Raw genomic sequence first — 20,857 nt, forward strand, 5'->3', positions numbered from 1 at the left:
ATTTCTTTTTTTTCTTTGTTTCTTTCTTTCGCATGGCGCAATGCTCCCTCCTAACTTTTTTCTTCCTTCCTGGGTTCTTTGTTTTTCCTCCGACCGCCGCTCTTTCGTGGCAATGTTGATTCGCTACTCATGGGACCTGTTGAAGAGTTTAGCGAGTGGTTACCTTGAGCGTGTCGAAGACGAACTCCTTGCGACAGTAGGGGCACGGCACGAGCCGCTTGGTGCAGTCGTTCGTGCGGTGCTCCTGCAGCAGCCGCCGAGACACCTTGACGCCGCACTTGTTCTCGCAGTACACGGGCTCCAGGGGACACTGGCTCGCGTGCTGCGAGGAGAACAAAAGGTGAAAAGGTCAGTTTTTGACGCGGTGACATATGCTGGATGTAGTGAAAACAACTAGAATAAAGCAAGGACGAAGACTCATGAGCGCTACTGTACGCCAAAAATTACAAAGTTCGTTTGACGTGGTAGTTCGCGCAATTATATGTACAGCCGAATGTCTCACCTATAGTAAAGAAAAAAAAAGGGAGGAGGGGCACAAATTACAACTGAAAGCTTTCTGTGCCACGACTGGGCCTGGAACTGCAGAGAAATTAAGCTGGCCCTTAGTGAATGAGGAGTGATAGCAAACACTAAAGCGATGGATTCTCTGTGGAACATGCGAAAGCGGTATTTAGTCAATTTCACGCCTTTGTGCACCTCTGTAGTTGCCTAGCGATCAGCTGGAGTGGCCTTTGAGAAGCGAAGGTGTGTGTGGTAACGGTCTGTCACAGCATGAATGCCAAGATGGCATCGGAGCTATAATACGCCTTCTAGACGCTTGGCAACCAACGCAGCTAGGAGCGGTGACTGCGACGTCGACATAGTATAATAATATATCTTACACTCCCTGGTGACCGATATATGACCATTGTAGTTACATTCAACGGCAAATACACCCGACTACGGGAACAAATCGTGTCCCCGATTGACCGACCATATATAAGTGCGAAATGGCAGATAACACCCATAATCATTCATGTGATACCGCGCACTCGTAAATGGACGAATACAACAGAGGGCGACAACTTGACCTCAATCTCCGCGATTCAATCTCCACCGCCCCCTCGAGTGCGTAAGAAAGCGTCCGTGTTACAGCGTACGTTCTTGCATTCTCTTTACACAAGGGCACCAGGTCCATCCAGACCTCTCACGCGCGCTGTCTTCCCTTCTTTGTCCTTAACGTCTTTTCTCTCTCGTTTGCTTGGACGCAGCAGAAACGACCGCGAATACCGCTCGCAGCCTTTGCACCTGCGCGTTCTTGTACACTATTTTGATTCGAGCGCATATGCGAGCAACGCATTCCTGCGCGGACGAGATACGGCGTTTTTCGCACGGCACTGGTCCAACGCACACGCGCCGGTCATGCGTGTCGACGTCACATCTTCACCGAGTCTTCTCCACCGGTGAAGATGCCCACCACCGCGTGATGGTCAGAGAGAAATAAGAAAACAAGTAAACACACACGCACACGTGGGGCCTCGTTTTTTCCCACTGAAACGCATTGTCGTCGTCCGGTCATATGGGTGACAGAGGTCACGCACTGGCCCCGCCCCCTTCCACTCAGAATCCTTTGTGTTATATGCCAGGAGAAAACACACACTCGCAGTCGTGACAACGACGTACGTATACGTATATACACCACAGTGCTTACAAGGCTTTATCGGGCGGTGGAAACAGCGCCAGTCCATTGTGTGTATATGTGCGCGCGAGCGTCGCGACCGTTTCCCTTTCTTCTCGAAGCTCTCGATTCAAAGGTTTCGAGTCCAGTACGTATTTTTCTCTTTCTGCAACTCTTTCCCGCTGTCCACTCCTTTCGTTCCGCAGCGTCGGCGCACTCCTGGGGTGTACATTCCTCGCTTGTTGGCGGTGTCCCCCATTAGCGGACAGCCAACCTTGAGGTCTCTAGCCCTCCTAGCCTTATGAAGAGTGTATACGATGAAAGAGGCGACTGCAGGGGACGAGGGGGGTCCCAGTTTTGGCAACGTTCCCCGCATTGTTCGCCTGCTATTCTCGTACACTTAGCGTACCAGAAGTAATAACTTCTCGGTAACACACACGCACCTGCTCGACTTTCGCCGGCCCACTCACCCCCTTTCCAACTTGGACACACTGCAGGGATTCGCGCTGTAAGTACCTCTGTATACGGCTATGCACCGAGAAAGAGTACGGCGCGCTGCCCGAAAACAGCATGCTTTTTCTATTGCCTCGGAATGAAAGGAGTCGGGGTATCAGCAGACGGAGGCGACGGGTACTCGTGCGCGCGTTTCTTCGTTTTATATTTATTTGCTGTCATTACAGCTGTTTCAGTTACATTTGCTGGTTCGGTGCCAGCAATGATGCGCACAAATGCTGCACACCAAGGAGAATCATAACGTTAATCTTTACTAAAACCGTATGGAGAGTGCGTTGTACAAAAAAGGGAACATTTGAAATGGTGCTTAGTTAGTGCTTTAATGTCATAATTAGCAAGTGGTATTCTGACTAATGTGACACGCGGGTTATGTAGTGCAAAAGGATCTCATGGTGGACGAGTTGGTTAAGGTTTGTAGTTTAAAGCTGCGCAAAAGAAGCACAAGACAAAGAAGACCACAGGGCAATGCGTTATGCAGACCACGGGGTTATGCAGGGACCGAAGGAAACCTTTGGAGCGCATACGTACAGGCCTACCCGCTAAGCTCGATGACGCGGACTCGACTCCCGGCCACGACGGCTGCATTTCCATGGGGGCGAAATGCAAAGAACACCCATGTGCTTAGATTTAGGTTCACGTTAAAGAACCCCAGGTGGTCGAACTTAATCCGGAGTCCTCCACTACGGCGTGCCTCATAATCATGTCGTGCTTTTGGCACGTAAAACCCGCGCAGTTATTATTATTAGTAGTATTACTATTAATATTATTATTGCACGCCTCCACAGATGCATCGAAATGCGCTCACACTAGCGAGCTCATCGGCATTCCTGTAATAGGAACGCCCGCTGCGTTTGATTCGCCTCGGTAACTGCCTTCCGTGCACGGCGAGTAGCATGATGTACCACCAACAACGCGCACGAAGCGCTCTGGGGTAAATCACGAAGGAAGGGCAGCGCGGCAGCAGTAGCAGATAAGCCGTTGCCGCGCACAGCCGGCGTTGCATAAAGTAACGTAATGTCAGACATCTCCGGCCGGCCGACCGGCGAAAGTGCGTACGCATTCGTCCTGCAGCCGCTCGGCTTCTTGCGAGTTCTCTCCCACGCTCCTGACATCGCCCATTCCTTAGATGCATCGTAGGAATCGTAAGTTGCGTGCTGCTTTCGCGTGAGCTTCTTTCTTTCGCTCTCTGCTATACTTAACGCTTTGCTTCTCTTTCTGTTGTGGTAGACATCATGCTGGCCTCTGCGGTGCCTCTGCGAAGAACCAACGAATGAAAAAGAAAAAGAAAGTCACGCAAGTGCACCGTTCGCTCGAATTGCGACGTCACGCTCGCGCCCTGCGGCGGTGACGACGGGTACCGGTCGTTAACGAGTTTAAGTGACCCGTGCACTTACTTGCTCGCACACACACGCACGCACGCAACTGCACCGACAATAAAGTCGCAAGGACGGGCCAAGGCGGTCAGAGGTATACGTGGTCGTTTTCATCGTCGATTTTTTCCTTTGACACCGTCCCATATAGGTGATGTGTAAACGAGCATCAGATTGCGCGTAGCGCAGCGCCTCAGCCATCTGTTGAACAGTGGCTGCGGCCAAACGGCCGGCGGCCCACTGATTTACCCCTCTAATATGCGGAGCCATTAGTGACCGTATACAAGCACACGCACCTGCAACGTGGTATACGTGCACGCCGAATGCGAACAGGCAGCGCACGAACTTAGGAGTCACATTGCACAAATTAGGAGTCACTATTGCGCAAAAAGCAATGTGACTTCTAATTCGCTCATACGTGACTCAAGGATAGGACCGAATTTGGGAGTCACGCAAGAGTCACATAGGAGCGCTCCTATGTTACTTATGTGAGTTCTGTGTGACTGAAAGAGTCATATAGGATCGAATCAGGGGTCACACAAGTCACATAGAAGCGCTCCTATACGACCCATATAGGAGTCACATAGAGTCACATAGGAGCGAATTGGCTCACATTGCTTCGCGTTGAAGCCCCGCACATGCGTGCAATGTACGTTCCAAGGCACACCCGTTCCTACGGAAACTCTCACAGAACCGAAAGTGCTTGCGGTTGGGCCAACAGACATCCCATATCGAATGACGAGATACATCACTTTCGTATGAAGAACGATCTTCTGTTCTCCGCCGAGGAAGCTCTGCCTTCGTATACGTGCTGCCGGTTCCATGGGCATCTTCATCAAAGACGATAGCCGTTGGAGATGCTGGCTCCAGCCTCGCGATTGAGACGGGAAAGGAAAGCTTTTGATACACCATGGCTGCAATGTGTCTTCTCCACAAACGTGAATTAGTCGTAGGAATGATCTATTCATATACTTGAAGGCGCGGATGCATCCGGCTCTCCGTTTCTTGTATGTCCTCTTGTATAAGTGTGCACAGGCACACTCGCACTACGCTTGAAAAGAGACGGGGTGTTGCGCGATGCATCACCCGTGCCTTCGACGACGATCCACACAGCGCTTGCGCAACGTGCTCGTAGTTGAGTGACGCATTCCCTCGCTCCCTTGCTTTCCAAAACGCACGCGGCAGCATCTGCAAGCGGCGCACATTTCATCGTTCCTTCATGGTCGCCTCACGCCGCCGCGTTCTAGAGGGGCAGATGGAAACGACGACAGCACGCGGGGCTTCCAAAAGAGGCAAGCGGCCTGGCGCGCGTGCCAGCCGTCATTGGCTCCGCGAAGTTTCCAAAGAAAGAAGAAGAAAGAATAAAGGAAAGAAACGCGTGGCTGCCGGCTCTTTCAGCAAATGGCCGCGTACATTTGCGCTGCCGCCTTGCATTGCGTGAAACAGCTGCACGGTCGTGGAATTCGTCAGTTGCAGCTGGATGTGCGACTTGCTTATCTATACGGGATGTTGCTGGTTAAAAATAGGCGCAGCCGAAGCCGCATCCTTCTTCACCCCTCCCCTCCTCCTTCTGCTAGCGGTATATGTAATCTTCACTAATATGCATCAATCCTGCTTCTAGTTTCAACGCCTACAACTATCAATTTCCCTGTTCCATTGTGCACATGGCACTGTCTCCTCCTCTTGTGAGCAAATTCCGCATGCAGTTCGTGTGCCGTAAGCGCTCGTTCGGGAATGAGATGACAAGTTTTGCAGAACGCCGCGGGATCCTTCTTTGTTTAGCCTACATGCCGGCTGTTCCCAGCCAAGCCGTTTTCTAAGTGAAGTACAAAGAAAACAGCAGCAGCCGCAGTATCAAGTCGCGCTGACGTATATACACGTCTAGCGCTTGCGTCGATAGATACACGCGTTTTCGGAACAAGTGACCCTTTGAGAAGGTGCTATATATGGTCGGAATAGCTTCTCCTATATACAGGCGCTATACAAGTATATGATGTCACCGGAGATGTCACTGCACTCGTGCGTACCCTGCTGCACTGCTGGGAAAATGCGGTCGTTTGCCGCCTTATACGACATCCGATGCTCGCGGGGGCGAAGGACATTACAGCGCGGACGGGCGCTGTAAGTTCCCTCGTCATCCGCTGCATTCCTCGCGTACGATGTCCCCGCGGCGAGTCGCTTGAAAACACGACGGAAGCCTTTGGTATCTCTCCCTAGCGACGATGATTCACTGCGCGCAGCGAGTCCGCGGGACTTGCGTTGCGCGCCCGACAGTTCATCGGTCACTTCCTGAAGCGCGATTCAAGTTCAAGTATCGCACAAATGGAAATTCCATGTGACTACTTAGCTCCAGTGAAAATCAGTATGTTTGTTTGCCAACGTGCATACCGTATATACGCCACTAAAGAAACGTGGCAACGCTATAATTTGCGACAAAAGAAAAAAAGAACGTCTTCCCAGACAATAGTTTCCTGAAACTGTGTATATGTTTATGTGAATTTCACTAATCAGCGCAATTAACTACTATAATCAGGCAAAATAGGTTGTGCGCACACCAACGAAAAATCGGCAAAACGCGCGAAAAGCCACAACGTATAGTGCGGCTCCATACATGTTGTGTGCGTGTGGGATGCAGGGGGGAGGAGGAGGGGGGGAGGTATTGGAGTAGTAGGTTTTAGTATGGGGGATGCTGTAGGGTCTACATGTAGTTTCACGGAGATGCCAGCTAGCTGACCAACATTTGTGCATTAGAGAGAGAGAGAGAGAGAATTTATTTACAGAAAGGCAGAGAGGTCGGCTCTGACCTGCTACTCTACACTGGGGAGGGTGGACAGGGGAGCGAATGACGATGGTAAGGTAGGGAGATGAGAATATAGTTCCGTTACGCTGGGGGGAAACCTAAAGACGTGCATCCAGTCCAGTGGCTTCTAAGAAAGCTACGACTGCTTCTATAACCACACTTGTGCTGCTGACCTCAGGCCAAGGACCTAACACAACCTCATCGGTTAATGGTCTACTATGATATTGCCCAATCGAGGAGATCAATTCCTGACGTTCTCGTGCGTACGCTGGACAGGTGCATTAGAATTATATATAGGGCATTAGAATTGCATATAGGTGAACCACACGATCCTCTACAGCACACTTACGTTATCGCCGATACACTGACGATTCTATTCACGAGACAGGTATGGACGTGCAATTTCTCCCGCTTTTTTTTTTTTTTTTTGCCCGACGATTTGCACAGTGTCTACCACAGCGGAGGGACGCATTCGTGGTGTGCGCTTGTGTGGGACAAACTTTCATATATAATAAAGAAAAAGGTGAGAGAGAAAGTAACGAAAGTTGTACCTCGCTGCTTCGCGTATTCAGCACTGTGAGCTCTGCGGCCGCTGCCGTGTTCTGAGATTATCGCTGGAAAAAGAAAAAAATAAGCAGTACATTATAGTTCGTTGTGAGGGTGAACAGTCGTTGGAAGCAGTATGCCCGCCCGCTTCGCAACAGCTGGTCTATAGAAGTCTATATCAGTCAGTCTCCGAGACCAGCCGAGGGCGACGGGCCGCGTCGTTGCGCCTTTCCTTTCCATCTCGGAGCAGCGACGCGTCGCGAGCCACTTCCTGCGCATCATCCGCCATTCTTTCTGTAATTTTTCTTTCCGCACCCAGATACACACCCAAAGGGCTTCTGTATATGCGCCGCCGCGAAGTTCGTGTATATACGCACATATGCGCATGCGCACCTTTGCTGAGGCGGCAGGAAGGAAATTCATTACGCCCGCTTGGCCGATCATGCTGTGCGCGTGCGCTTTCTTACATGCTCGAGCACGGCTCAAGAATTGCCCAAGAAGAACGCAGCTATACGTGGTCGCGCTTGCGCTGCCGCTGCCGCGGCCGCTGACCAGACGCGTGCATATATGGTCGCGGAGCGTGTCAGCATGCGAAGGCTACAGGGCTGTCTTGGAAGTCGACGAACCGACGCCGCGCTCGACGTCCATGACAGACGCGTCTTCACGGAACCGTGGTGCCACTTTCCGTGCACGCGGTTGCACGCGTGCTGACAGCGCGCGCGCCTCGACGCGTTTTCAGTATGTGGGTAGCGAGCGCGTATAAATATATATTATTTTCCAATCATGGGCGGCGCCGTGTTGGGGTGCTACACGATGATTTGGCAGTTCTATGTACATTGTGACTTCGAGTTTTTAGCAAGTACAAGAAATGCCGAATGCGTCTGTACAGGTGTGCATACGCGTGAAGTCTATACTGTGAAGATTTTCATCTAATTGTTGCAGACACAAACGGCAACTTTAAGAGCCCAAGATGGCGGCGCTTAAATGCGTCCGTAAGAAAGTCTCAAAATATTGCGGGCCAGGGTACTAAAGCTGAATCCCCGTTAAGCCTGCAGGCATACGTATATAGCCTCGAATTCAAAGTTTCAGTGTGTGCTGCACAGAATTCGCGACCTAAGCACAGCGATCCATTAAATTAGAATCGCCATGCATATGCCTAAACACAAGAAGAATGCGCACTGTATACGTGGTATTCTATTACTGCTGTTGTTGAACGAAATGGCATTGGTTCTGAGCGCGACTTTGCGTAACGCAAGGCTGAGCTCCTTGGCACGCACGGACGTACTACACATGCACACAACAGCGCCCACGATTTCCCATTGAGACTGAGAACAACCCCGTATATCGTGATGCATCAACCTCGAACCACTCCGCGTATAGAGCTTTCCAATCGAGATCGAATTTGACGGCATCTGCGTGTACACTCGCCATTGACGACGTACTGCGTACACACAACCGACCTCGAACGGCCATCTAAGTATATTCGTGTGCACGCATCGTCTCGCTTTTCGTTCTTGTGGTCCAACTGCACGCTGACCTGCCAGCAAGCGCAATGCGCAGGCCGCGCACGCTATGTGTCGAGCATTCCCGCGGTGTATCCACGTTCTTCGCTGTTTTTTCCCAAGGACACACTCTTCCCCGCTGTATAAATTCGCCGTAATGGCGCTCATCAAAGCTGCTGCAAATAAACCCGTTGCACAGACGCCTTCAGCACGAGTATAAGGTATAACAACAGCAAAGGGCGATGGCCTGAGGAACAGTTTCTGCAAGTATATCGCACGAAGTCGCTAAGACGAGAAGCGGTGCGCATCCGCCCTTTCGCGTGCGCCACGCCGACTGCGATCTATTTCTTGCACGCGACGGCGGTGAGCCGCGAAGCACGCTTCGCCACAGAGCGCCGCGTAGTTGTATACGTCCGTCCGTAGCGTGTTGCTCACGCGCTGCCGTGGTTCTTCGCGATGCCTGGCTGGCGCTCCCGCTTCTCACGTGCCCTCGTTTTCACGCGGTTCTCCGCAAGAATATTGCCCTCCGCGGTTTCTTTTTTTTTTAATTTTTCAGCTTCCTCTCTTCAGAATTGCGCGTGTTATAGCGCAGCCTTATAAAATGAGTGTATTGTGCAGAGTTGCTTTCACTCGACTCGTCAGTTCCGCCATCATTTATTTCTTTCAAGGTAGCCAACCGGGCCCAATCCTGGACAACGGCGCATTGCCTTCGATATGTTATTTTCCTCTGCTCTTTCTTTCTTTCTTTCTTTGTTTCTTTACCAACCCTACTCCTATGCTCGGAGTTTAGCGATTTGTTCTACTGAGGGCGTTGCTGCGTTTTGTTCGAGAAACCGGACTATAAAAGACAAATTGTGACGTTTCACAGACAGTGTTGGTGTCTCTTACTTGAACGTGGTGCTATTGTCCGGACCTTGTAGTGTAGTCACTGATTCTTTTCTTTAATCCATTTACACCCCCTCTCCTCTTCCAAAGTACAGTGTAGCCAACCGGATGTTTTCTTTGGGTTAATTAACCTCCATGTCTTACCTTTATCTCTCTTTCTCTCTCTCTTTCGTTTTATTTTACTTCGATTGACGCTATAGCTTTAGACCCGAGGAACGACAACTCTTGCCTATACGTTGTACCATTACTCAAGGCACATACATGCATGGCCCCTTCCACATTACTTCTACTTGTCTCTTTCGTTGTCACGGCCTTCCGGCTTATGCGTAGCCCGCATTCTCCGTCATCTCGTGCGAGCGCGGTCGTCTTGCGACGGGGCTAGTCGCTTATCTTCCTTCTTCATCTTCTTCCTCCATCTCGTTCGGACGAGCGTGCGCACCACACGGATGCGCCGAGCGATTCGCCCTCCGCGTGCATTCGCACTTTAAACGCCCCATTGTCTCCCACGGACAGCGCCATCAGCACGACCTTCGGAGCGTGTCGCCTCCAAACCGAGCTCTGCAGGGCCTCATTAAGACGGAGGCGCCCCTCAACGACGAAAGTAATGCGCACCATTCTTTGCCGGCGTTCTGGAACCCCGGTCTGTACGTGTACAGTGTTCGTATACGTGCTTGCCACTGACCGTACAGCGCCTCGAGAGTCGCTTTCAACGTATAGAAGCCCGATAACCGGATGTATTGTATGCGATGTACGGCTGTTCTCTATAGTAGTTCCGTGCAGTGTTGCACTGAAAAAACGGCGACGATGATGATGATTATTAATATAGTGTTTTGTGGCGCAAAGTGCCATGCAGGGGCGTAGCCAGGGGGGGGTGGGGGGGGTTCAACCCCCCCCCGAAATTCTTCAGTTCTGCTGGCGTATATATATATACACGCACACATACAAACCCACGCACGAACATACGTAAAGTATGGTTGAACACCCCCCCCCCCCCCGGAAAAAATTTCTGGCTACGCCCCTGGTGCCATGTATGGCCAGAGAGCGCCAGGTCACCGTTAACGCGTAACAGTGGAGCGGTGAATTAAAAGACCTAGATGCGACCTTGCTGTATAAGCGGGTAGATCTAAAGACAGTCGCTGTAAAATGCTCAAAAGTTATCGTATACACTCTACAGTAAAGATATGGCGATGACCACAGTGAAGTGTGCAATGAAACGTGGAAGTTCTATCACGCGGATTCCATACAGTATGCATGACATCAGTGACACATCGTAAAGCAAACTATACAACTATACAGCTCATTTTAAACCACAGAACTATTAAACTACACAGCTAAGTTTCGTGGTGCCCACATTTCCCTGTCATCATCATGATGGTGACACGGGTATGATACCTATTTTATGCCCATTGGACAGAAACATGTGACGTCATCGAGATATTTGACAAAAACATGTAACGTCACCGAAAATAGTCCGGGACGACAGTGAAGACCATGTGAAGGTCATATAAGAGTATAAAACACCCCGATTCAGTGTTTTAGGCTCCACACTGCTGCACACGTATAAGCACGGCGCTCACGCGGCATATACAAGCGCAGCGCAGACGCCACTGGTGAAAGCGACACGCGCGCCCTCTTTTAATGCGGCTCACGGCACGCACTTTTGCGCAGGTGCGGTCATTAGCATAGTTATCTTCACTGAAAGTCTAACCCTTTCGTAGCCCGCCTTTTTCCCTTTTTTTTTCTTTTTAATGGCCACCACTCACTTGTAGCAGCCATGCGGAACAACGCGATGTAACTTGGAGCGAGCTCTAGGGCAGCATTTATTCTTTTGCACGTTTTACGCTTTCCCGGGGTGTTTATACCTGGCGTGCAAGACAAAAGGATCCGGTTGGAGCCGTTGACGCCTATAGTTAAGATTATGCGGCGGGTAGTTCTTAAAGCCGCGTTTGTTAAAAGGTCCAAGGACCCGTAGGTACGTGTCTGCAGAGAGGAAAAAGGAAGGCGCGTAAAATAAAAACGCAAGAACGCTTTTCGTGAGATTGTGCTTTCGTGTAATCCACCCAGTGTTCCAGCTGATGTACAGCTCCCGGAAGGAGCGACACAAGTGTGAAGTGATGAACGCACGTAATGCCTCGAAGTGACGACGAGATGAGAACACGCGAACCATAGCTATGTATACATAAATGTGGTAATGGTGCATTAGCGCATCCGGGGCTTTGTCTGGCTGAGATATGGGTAGCACGCGATACACCCCTTCAGGCAAGAAAAAAAAGAATTCAGTGGTGATTCAGCTGCAAGTGCGGATAAATGCGTTAGCATTAATCGCCTCTCATTGCCATCAATTACCTTAATGGCCAATATTATCTAACTATAGCCGAAAGTTTGGAAAACAGTGCCGGTGTAATACAAGTAAATGACGTGGTTGTAGCGTTTGTTGAAGGGCTATTGCTGGTATATATGTTACATCGAAGGAAAAAACAACGCGAAAACTGAACTCAAGTGTCGAGTGCTTCTCTTCCGGAGTCCAGTTTTCGCGCTGCTTTTTCCTTCCATATAAAATGCGATAGGTTTGTAGGGTCTCACGCAAACTCGTGCACTATTTTTTAACGCTTTCACACCTTTAATGCCAATACATTAAAAGCTTTTCGGAAATGCGAATAATGTTGGCACTCAAATTCCGCGTGGAATAAGCTTGCAGTCTGCATTTCAAGGGTGCATTATAATACGCAGCACGCATTACTAATTGATTGAGCACGCGAATCGCACGTGAACTTTACCACATAGTTTCGATTTCTTCACCGTGTACAACGATGGCTGGTCACAGCCTTACATAGATCTTAGAAAAGAAAGTGGTATTTTCTGTCACTTCTTCCGTTTTGTGAATCGTCGCGTGGTGGATCTAAGATGTGATACTAACATGCCTGTTCAGCCACTCTTGCGGCTACCTCCTGTGCATTTTAATTTGTTCGCACAGAAATCAACACCCCGAGGCGACGGGAGAATGACGAAGCAAAACGGAAGACCGTGTTGACCAAACCCATGCGGAAAAGTGACCGTCTATGTCGAGGTTCATGAGATTGCGAAATAGGGGGGAGTGGATTCGGAAGAGTGTTGGGTACGACTCTCTATAGCCTGTTTCACATGCAGCGATTTTGCTCCAAGAGCGGAGCGGCTGCCGTCGCGGAAGCCCAAAAACAGGTTGTAAGGGCGACCAAAGGACGCTGCGATCTTGTTCGCTCCATTTGGAAAAATTCGCTCGCGGCAGCGCGTCTAGAGCGTCTGCCCAAGGTCAACCAATGGGGGAGCAGTGACGTGGGGGGCACGTGACTGTAGGGATGGAGACGAGAGCAGCCGCGCGCGCCGGGAGGAACTCGCTCCGACTCGGTTTCCTAGCAGACGACATTTGCTGTAACGAGCTGGCAGTGTAGAAAACGCCGTTCTTTTCCTTTTGTTGTTCTTTACTGCGCTTCCATCAAAGCAGACAAATCGTTTGCACGTGCCATTTTGTTCTTTTGTATTTTTATCTAATCGTGACACCAACATAGGTCCGGACAGGGGGAACCTACGACACTCCGCACTTGTTCGCAGCAGATGTTTCAGTTTTTTTTTTTTTACTACTCTGGTGCAGCACGTTCGAATAGTTTACTGCTTTCTTTTTCTTTTTTTTTTAGTGGTCACGTACCCCGAAGACGACAAATGCCGCCGCCTCTTTACTGCAGAATGTCAATAGGCAAAAAAAAAAAAAAAAGAGACGAGCTCCTTCACAAACCCACAATGTCGTTGACTGGGCCGCTTGCATCCGGTTGCCGGCCCATACGGCGCACCAACGCCTTGCGGCATTCGAGAGCAAAAGCCACCGAAAGCCCTGTGAAAGCTTAAAACCCCAAAAACAAATTCTTTCTTTTGCTTTTCCATGGCCAAGTGTATGGGCGTGCAACATGACTTGCGTGGTAAAAAAAGAAAGCTGGAACAGAAATAAACGTGACTACTGAAGTTGTTTAATTGCACTCTGATACACTGCACATTTTCATCATTCAAGGTCTAGGCGCGTGAAAATCGATCACCGAAGTAGAAGGCTGGTGAAACTTTCAACCCAAGCGCACCAAAACAAGCGAGCCCGGAGAAAGGAAACCCGCGGATAACGGGCGCTTCCCACAACCATCACTGCGCATCGCAGAGGCGCGCGCCGCGCAAAAGCGGTGCATGTGAAACGAAGCCGCGTCCGAGCGTCCTGCTGCCGCTCGATCGCTGCGGGCCCCGCCGCTCGGTCGCTCGCATGTGAAACAGGCTTAAAGAGGCCGCAAGCGGCCTCCGAAAGCGCTCGGTGCATGCCTCAGCAGCAAAGGAGCCGCCACTTTTTCTTGACAGGCGCGAGTCATCAATCTTGTTGCGTCCGCAGCTTTTTGACGGCTAGACGTGCCAACGGCGTTCGACGCACGAACAAACAAACGCACACACTCTCGCGCCACACAAGCGCGTGCACAGAAAGTGTATTAGCCCCGTTTCGTTTCAGTGGAGTCGCACTGTTGAGGAGGAGGAGAGGTTGAGGAGAGGATAAGACGCAACTTTTCTGCAGCCCTAGTTGGGAGCACGGCTCAGCAGCGGCTCGCACTGTTTCTACCGATCCGTTTCGCCTTCAACCGTCTCTCTCTGATGCTTTCTCCTCTCTTCTTCGCTGCAGTTGACAGAAGAATGGGCCAGCGTTTACCGCGATGGGGGCCCTGTGTACAGGTGCTTCCGCCACAGGAACCACCGTGTATTTTACCTTGACGCCGCAAGGCACTGTTGCACATACGAGTGCGTCGTCGTTTAGCGTGCCGCACGTGAGAAAGACATCACCCGCCGCGGGGGCAACCCGATTCCGTGAGTCTCCGTGGGAAGGAAGCGGCAAAAAGATGGCATGCCCGCGTGCGGTGCACCGCGTGACATCTCTCGTCGCGGGAACTTTCGCTCGGGAAATGGGACGTTTTTGAAGCTGCTTCCGTAGCGGCTTCCAGCGGGAACAACGCGTAGGTGCTGCTGTGTTTGGACCTATAGCATCCATTTAGTATACGCGGAAGGACTCTTGTAACAATGAATGAAGATTGCAAAGTGCCTGCTCGCTTAGCCACTTATATGGACGCATCGCCCTGTGTCGTTGTCATTCTTGTATTATTTTGCTTATTTTAACGTTATCATTTATTCTTGTTTTTGTCTATAAAATACAGAAATAGTCGAATCACTCAGTCTCTTCGCAGCAACCCATGGAAATGAATGCCCGGTGAACCTGCATATTTCTTATCACCTCTCTCTCTCTTTCCCTATCTTTCTCTCTGAATCATTTTATTTCGTAGAGACCAAGATGCACACCTGTATGGAGGCAGCCTAGGAAGCGTGCGTATAACGACGCCTATAATCATTTTGCCCAGTTGCACAGGTACTTTTTTTCCCTCTTTTTCTCTCGTATAAGGCAATGAACGATCACAATTAAGCACTCGTGCTGCAATTTCTCTGGTCGACGGGTCATCGCCCGTTGAGACACACGATAATTCACACGACTCTTCTATGTAGATTTAGTGAGCGACCACTAACTAATTCGCCTTTACGTCATCTGCAGGATTTCCATTCTTCTCTCATCATTGACCTTTATGTGTTCTCGCTCTAAGTTATCGAAGCTAATACATATATCGCGCGCATAGGCGTGCGCAGGGTTTTCCATTAGGAGGGGCCAAATTTCACCGCTGACCCCCCCCCCCCCCCCCCCCCCTCCCCACCTCCACGGTGGTCGTGTCCGATGGAAAACAAGTCTCGCAATGGACGCAAAAATTAAAAAGGAACCGATGGCATGGATCTCACAAACACCTGTCATTGGTTCCCAACTTTTGGTGAGGTCAATGAGGGAAGTAAACAGTTCTTGGAATGCAACATCAAACCTATGTTGCCGTAACTCTGTACATTAATGACAGAGCTGGTCCGACTGAGTAAAGTTACGTGGCATACTTGGCACCCCCTTTAGATGATTAGGGGGGGAGGGGGCTGCCCTCTTGCCCCCGCCCCGTGCGCACGCCTATGATCGCGTGTACAGCACAGTTCGCGTCGCGGCCCTAAAGCATAGTGCACTTTCACTTTCGCTCCTGCGACCTCCGCATTTCTTGTTTTTGTTTTCCTATGCGCCGTACCGGATTGCGTACACATACCCACACGCACGCACACACTGACGGGACACCGGCCGCAAAAGGCGTACACGAACATCGCGAGCGAAGCCGGTCGGACCACTCGCGATCTCCTGGCTTCTTCTCCTTCCATCCTTGGCATTGCCGCCGTTTTCTCGCTACATCCACGAGCGAGGTCCCCGCCTTCTTTCTCCGGCCATCTCGAGAGAGTTCAAGTTCTCGAGCGAGTTTTTGCCCTCTTTTCCTTGCTTATCATTACGTTTCTGTATATATATACAGCTTCGCTTCTCAGCGGGTGGCGGAGCACGCGTAAATGCAGCTGCCGCGGCGGCCTCTGTCTCTCCGAGAGCATGGCCCCGACTATGAGAGAGGCGCGTGCCGTGTTTAGTCGGATACAGCGATCAGTGGGATAACACGAACGGGTAAGCCCACCACTGACGTAACCAGGGAGGGAGGGGGGAGGGAGTTCATATTTCTCCGGAATTTTTTGAGTTTTGCATGTATTCATATACACGCACACAAACAAACGCACGAACACGCATAAAGGTTGGTTGACCCCCCCCCCCCAAACACGACCAAAAAAGTTCTGGTTACCCCCCCCCCCCCCCTGAAGCCCACCACGGAAGGAGGAGGAAAACTGGGGGGGGGGGGGGTGGTATGATTTCAAGGAAGCACGGTGAAAGACGAAATAGCCCGGAGACACGCAGTCACAAAGGTATACGCGCACTTCGGTTATTATGGTATTCAGTTTAACGAAGTAGATGATTTCGCTACATCGAGAGCTTCGTTAAACAGACATTTTCATTCAAGAGCAAATTAACGTTTGCGTCCGTACGCAGTCATGCGCATTGACTAGTGACCTCTAACTGACACAGAACTGCTTCGATGCCTTTGTGGCTCAAGGCCTCCTGTGCGCAGTTAAAATAAAGCGTGCAGTCACCTGGCGTCGCAGTCACAAAGGTCTGCGGCAGCCACTGAAATCAAAGCGGGGTGGAAACAATGAATGACCTCCGTGAAACGTTTGACAGGTGACGTGCGTTGCCGGGTCGCTCGTAAGCGTGACTTGTACAAACAATGAACTGTGTCTTACGTCAGCTGTGCACTTTAGTCTGCTGCGTCAGCTGTGTATGGCGTTTTCTGAAACCACGTCCAAGGTAGAATGCACCGTTTTCCCACCATATCGGATTTCTCTCCCGAACTTACCACGCTCAACAGTATTCACACCTACATTGATGTGACATTTAGTACGTGAACTACGGGATGAGCCCCAAAACGTTGTACAGGAGGAATAATAGCGAGGGGACAAGAGGGAAGGAGGTTGGCAAGACAGAGAGAAATAGAAAATGGAGGGGAAAAAAAAGAGGTGTCAACAAGACATGCAAGTGGAAGGCGGTTCTAAGAAGTGACACAGAAGAACGTAAAAAAGATGTTGCTAGGTTGATGAGAGCGTGTTGATCGAGAGGAGAGAGGAAGTTGAACACGCATCCTATACGCGGGTGAATGCGACACCCCAGGGCCCACCAGAAACAATCAGCGTCAGGAGCATAGAGCCTTGCTTCGGTGGCACGCACGCACGTGTGCGCATAGGACGGAGGAGCAGAGCGCGACCATCCGACCGGCCCAGACGATTAGAAAACGCGGTCGTTCGCTGGGATCAACCGGACGAGGGTAAAACCGCAGAGAGCACTCTCTCGGCACTCTTCTTTTCCGAACCTCTCTTGCAAAAGGGGGAGAAGGAAAGAGAGATAGAAGAGGAGAAGAAGAGAGAGAGAGAGGGGGAGCTTCAGCGAAAGATGCGCCCCCCTTGTTGATTAGACGAGTGCTGTTGGGGCGACATGATGTCCTTCGTGTGGGAGAGAGCTGCACTATGCGGCGAATACTGTATACTTTCATTCGGGAGGCAAAAGACTACCTCGACAGCCTTGAATTCAGTGTAATATCGCAGCGTGTGCACGGGGGGTTGAATGCCAGCTGTATAATTGATTTCGTCAGGTAAATCTAAAGGGTCGGAATATAAGTGGCCGCCTAATGTTATACGTGGGCGGTCGTTAACGAGACGATTGCGGCGTGTACACGCGATATATTGCGCAAGCACCCGAGACGGTCGTTTAATTCAAAGGGCCGGCTTTTCCTTTTGTCATTTCCTATGTAGTTGTTTTTTAACACCTAATACCTGCAAGCTCACGCCGCGCGTCGCATTTCATTTGGCCCGGCACCGTGCATGAAAGAACTAATTTGAGAACTTTGCTACAAAGAATATTCATATAATGCGATGTAATAACGAGAAACCAACTACGCCGTACAAGGATTGCGGATGATTGAATTCCGCTGGCTTTGTTATTTTTTATTCCTTCTATTTGGCTATCAGGGACGAGAATATATATCAACTGGGGCGAACGATTTCCTCTTAATGGGGTCGTGCAAAACAAAACAACGGCAAAAACAAGGCGCTGTCTTTTCAATTGAAAGACTGAGAAATGGCGATCAAGTCGTGAATCATAAGCACTTCACATAGCATGTCGAGTTTCCCGCTATGATCGCTGCCGAGACAGACGTTTTGCCCATGACGTCCCCGAAACGTAATGGTGTGCACCCGTACGCTTTGGTCCTCTTCGCGCACGAACCAATACACGATACGCGGGCTTATCGATTTAACCATACGTGGACTTATCTAGTGAAATGTTTATATTGTCTCCTAACGTATTTGCACACGGCATTCTCTTAGTTGTGTGGCGATATCTGACCGAAATACATTATCTGAAATTTGTGTACAGCAGAACAATGACATGGTGCTAATTATGGTATTTTAGCAATCGCATATAGTATCATTGTAACGGGTAGGAATATCTTTTTTGCATAGTGTGTCAACTGTTGTGCACAGTCGTCGTTAAAGAAAAAAAAGGAAATTACCTTTGGTAGATCTGATTGCATTTGATCGATTGCGCCGCTCCTTGATGTTAGGGGAATGATGTCATCTACGCATAAGCCTGGCCTGTTTTGTATTGCAGTGCGGGCTTCTTGGTATGGAACCTTGGAATATTACGTTACTGCTAGTACATACAGACTGGAACAATAGAGAAGCGCATGAACACACCTACAGCGCTGTGACAGTGTGTTCATGTGCCTTTCTTGCACCACCTACTCTCTCGCTCGTCGATGTCCGCTCATTTCCCTTTGATTTGCTGGGAAATCGTCGATGAAAAAAAAAGACGAATAAATAAAACACAACGCTGCGAACTTTCTTTATGGCTGATCACATATAAGCTTTTCTCGTTGCGGGGAATACCTCATCGAAATCTCCAGGTGCGCTCCGCAGTCTATCTTATTCAGTCCCCGATAGACATTAAATATAGCGCCCATCCCGCCAAGCCTGTACACAAAAGGAATTCCTCGAACACGCGGCATGCAGGGGTCTTTTAGAGCACCGATTGCATGCACGCAACGAGCGCTCCTCAAGGATGCCAGGTGGCCACATTGAGAAGCGGGATGAGGGGGCGCATGCAGGGTGCCACGCGCTCTTGCAGGAAAGCACCGTCCCCGGGACAGGGTCATGCATGCCGCGGGAGCAGCTGTTCTCTCTCCTGTGCACGTTGCGCAAAAAAGTGAGAAGAAAGAGCACGCTGGCCCTGCTGCTGCAGATTGACTCGGAAAAGCGCGTCTTCATCAAGTAACCACAAAGACGCCAGAAAGCAACGGTATCACGCGGGGCCCTGGCTGCGCCCGCGTGGCGCTATACTATCACTAAATCTGTGCAGTGCTGCGAAACCTACCTAACACATTCCGGTATAATATGCAGGCGCATCCAGTACTTTTAACAGATGTTCCCAGAATTTATCTAGCCACTGTTGGATGACATTCGAGGGAACAAGTGCCGTTATAGTTCTCGTTTAGGTGTTACCGCGTACGATTGGGCAACATGCCTAATTACAGTATAAACTATTCAAAAATTGCGGTCAGAACAGGAGAGGGAAGGAAGAGAGGCTTATCAATTTTCAACGTTAAGGCTTCTAGAAAGTCAGCAGATCGGAGTATACGAAACTGTAAATTTACAATACAAACAGGTGCAAAGTGCATCTATCTGCATCGCCTCTGACGTGTGCTGTTCCGTTCTGACGCTTCGCGATAGGTCGGCCGGGGCATATCTCCCTGATAGGTACAGGGCGAATGGTTCACAAGAAAGTGAAGACTCGAAGTAATCAATGCGGGCGATCAAGTGGTGCCTCAGCCTGGAGATGACGTTGAGGAAAAATTTTAGACGCCTAAGCACTAATAAAAGAAAAACGAAGCACAGGAAAAGAGCGTCAACGGAGATAACGTTTCGACATAGAGACGTGTCTTCGTCATGGCTCTTTACCCACACAAGCACGCCTTGTCGAAGCGCCGGTTCCAGCCCGACACTTCTCTCTTACTTTTGATCATGTTGCACATCGGCGTCGACTCTTTGCAAGATGTCCTTAAATGTGCATATTCTGGAGACATGGTTATCCCTCACTATCACCGGCAACGACCTCAACATTCATCCAACCACAAAACCGTACTCGCCTTGTACTCTCTTTCTCCACAGTCCAAGATACAGTTCTCGAGAGTCATTTATATAAGTTGGCACTCACTGTGACGTCATGGAAAGACCGGGGGTAATTGGTTAGCTGATCTAAATACGGATTCTCTTTGAGTTCTGCTGTGTGATGGTGCAGCCACGGCCAAGCATTCTCACGTCGAACGGTTGTCACCGACAGCCACGGCCTCTACAATGATGCACGCTTCTAAAGGCACACGCGTCAGAAAACATAAAAACACAGCTCGAACTGTAGGGGCGAGCGGCGCAGCACCCAAAAAGACCTCAAGAAGGGTCCTTCCGGTGGCCGGCCGGTGTGCTGGGGGGTCACTTTGTTGATCGCTAGGTGCTCGGTCAAAAGAAGAGCGCGGTCCCAAGTGATGGTCCCGGTGATGGCCTGCTAGCGTCCGCGGGAAAGGAGGTCGAACTTCTGGCTTGGCGTGCTCAGGTGTATAGATGCCTCTTTCCGGTGCTCTGTCGCGCTTCCCTCGGCTAAGCGGTCGCGCCGCTCAAGCCGGGTCTCAAAACAAAACGGCACGAAGACGCGTATCCCACGTTGGACAAAACGAGCATTCACGTCCATGGTCATTGCTACTGCCAAGAAACAAGAAAAAAGTAAAGCGTCGTGCGCGAGAGGTACTGTGAGGAAGTTTAACCTCGGTCCGCTTCAGTGCGATGGTCTTTGGAAACGACGGAATAAGAAGAAGGCCAAGAATAGAGATAAACAAACGGCCAAGTGCGACGACGGGTGAAAGACAGAAGTTGGGGGGCCCAGTCGATGCACGCGTGCCAGGAGGGGTTGCTGGCGACGTGTAGAGAGAGAGGATGGGAGAGAGGACGTAGAGAAAAAAAAATGGAGACGTGGCGCGCGCGCGCG

The 20,857-nt window shown here is 50.3% G+C and overlaps 1 protein-coding gene across 1 annotated transcript in view; it reads right to left on the reverse strand.

Annotated features, from left to right (window-relative positions):
* Positions 1-20,857, reverse strand: part of LOC119389992 (TNF receptor-associated factor 4) — a 68,839-nt gene that overhangs the window by 4,313 nt on the left and 43,669 nt on the right. The window contains exon 2 of the mRNA XM_037657489.2: positions 164-322. Within this exon, the coding sequence (XP_037513417.1) occupies positions 164-322 (159 nt within the window). The remainder of the gene's footprint in view (positions 1-163; positions 323-20,857) is intronic.

The sequence above is a fragment of the Rhipicephalus sanguineus genome, chromosome 4 (genome assembly GCF_013339695.2).
Source record: "Rhipicephalus sanguineus isolate Rsan-2018 chromosome 4, BIME_Rsan_1.4, whole genome shotgun sequence".
Taxonomy (NCBI): Eukaryota; Metazoa; Arthropoda; class Arachnida; order Ixodida; family Ixodidae; genus Rhipicephalus; species Rhipicephalus sanguineus.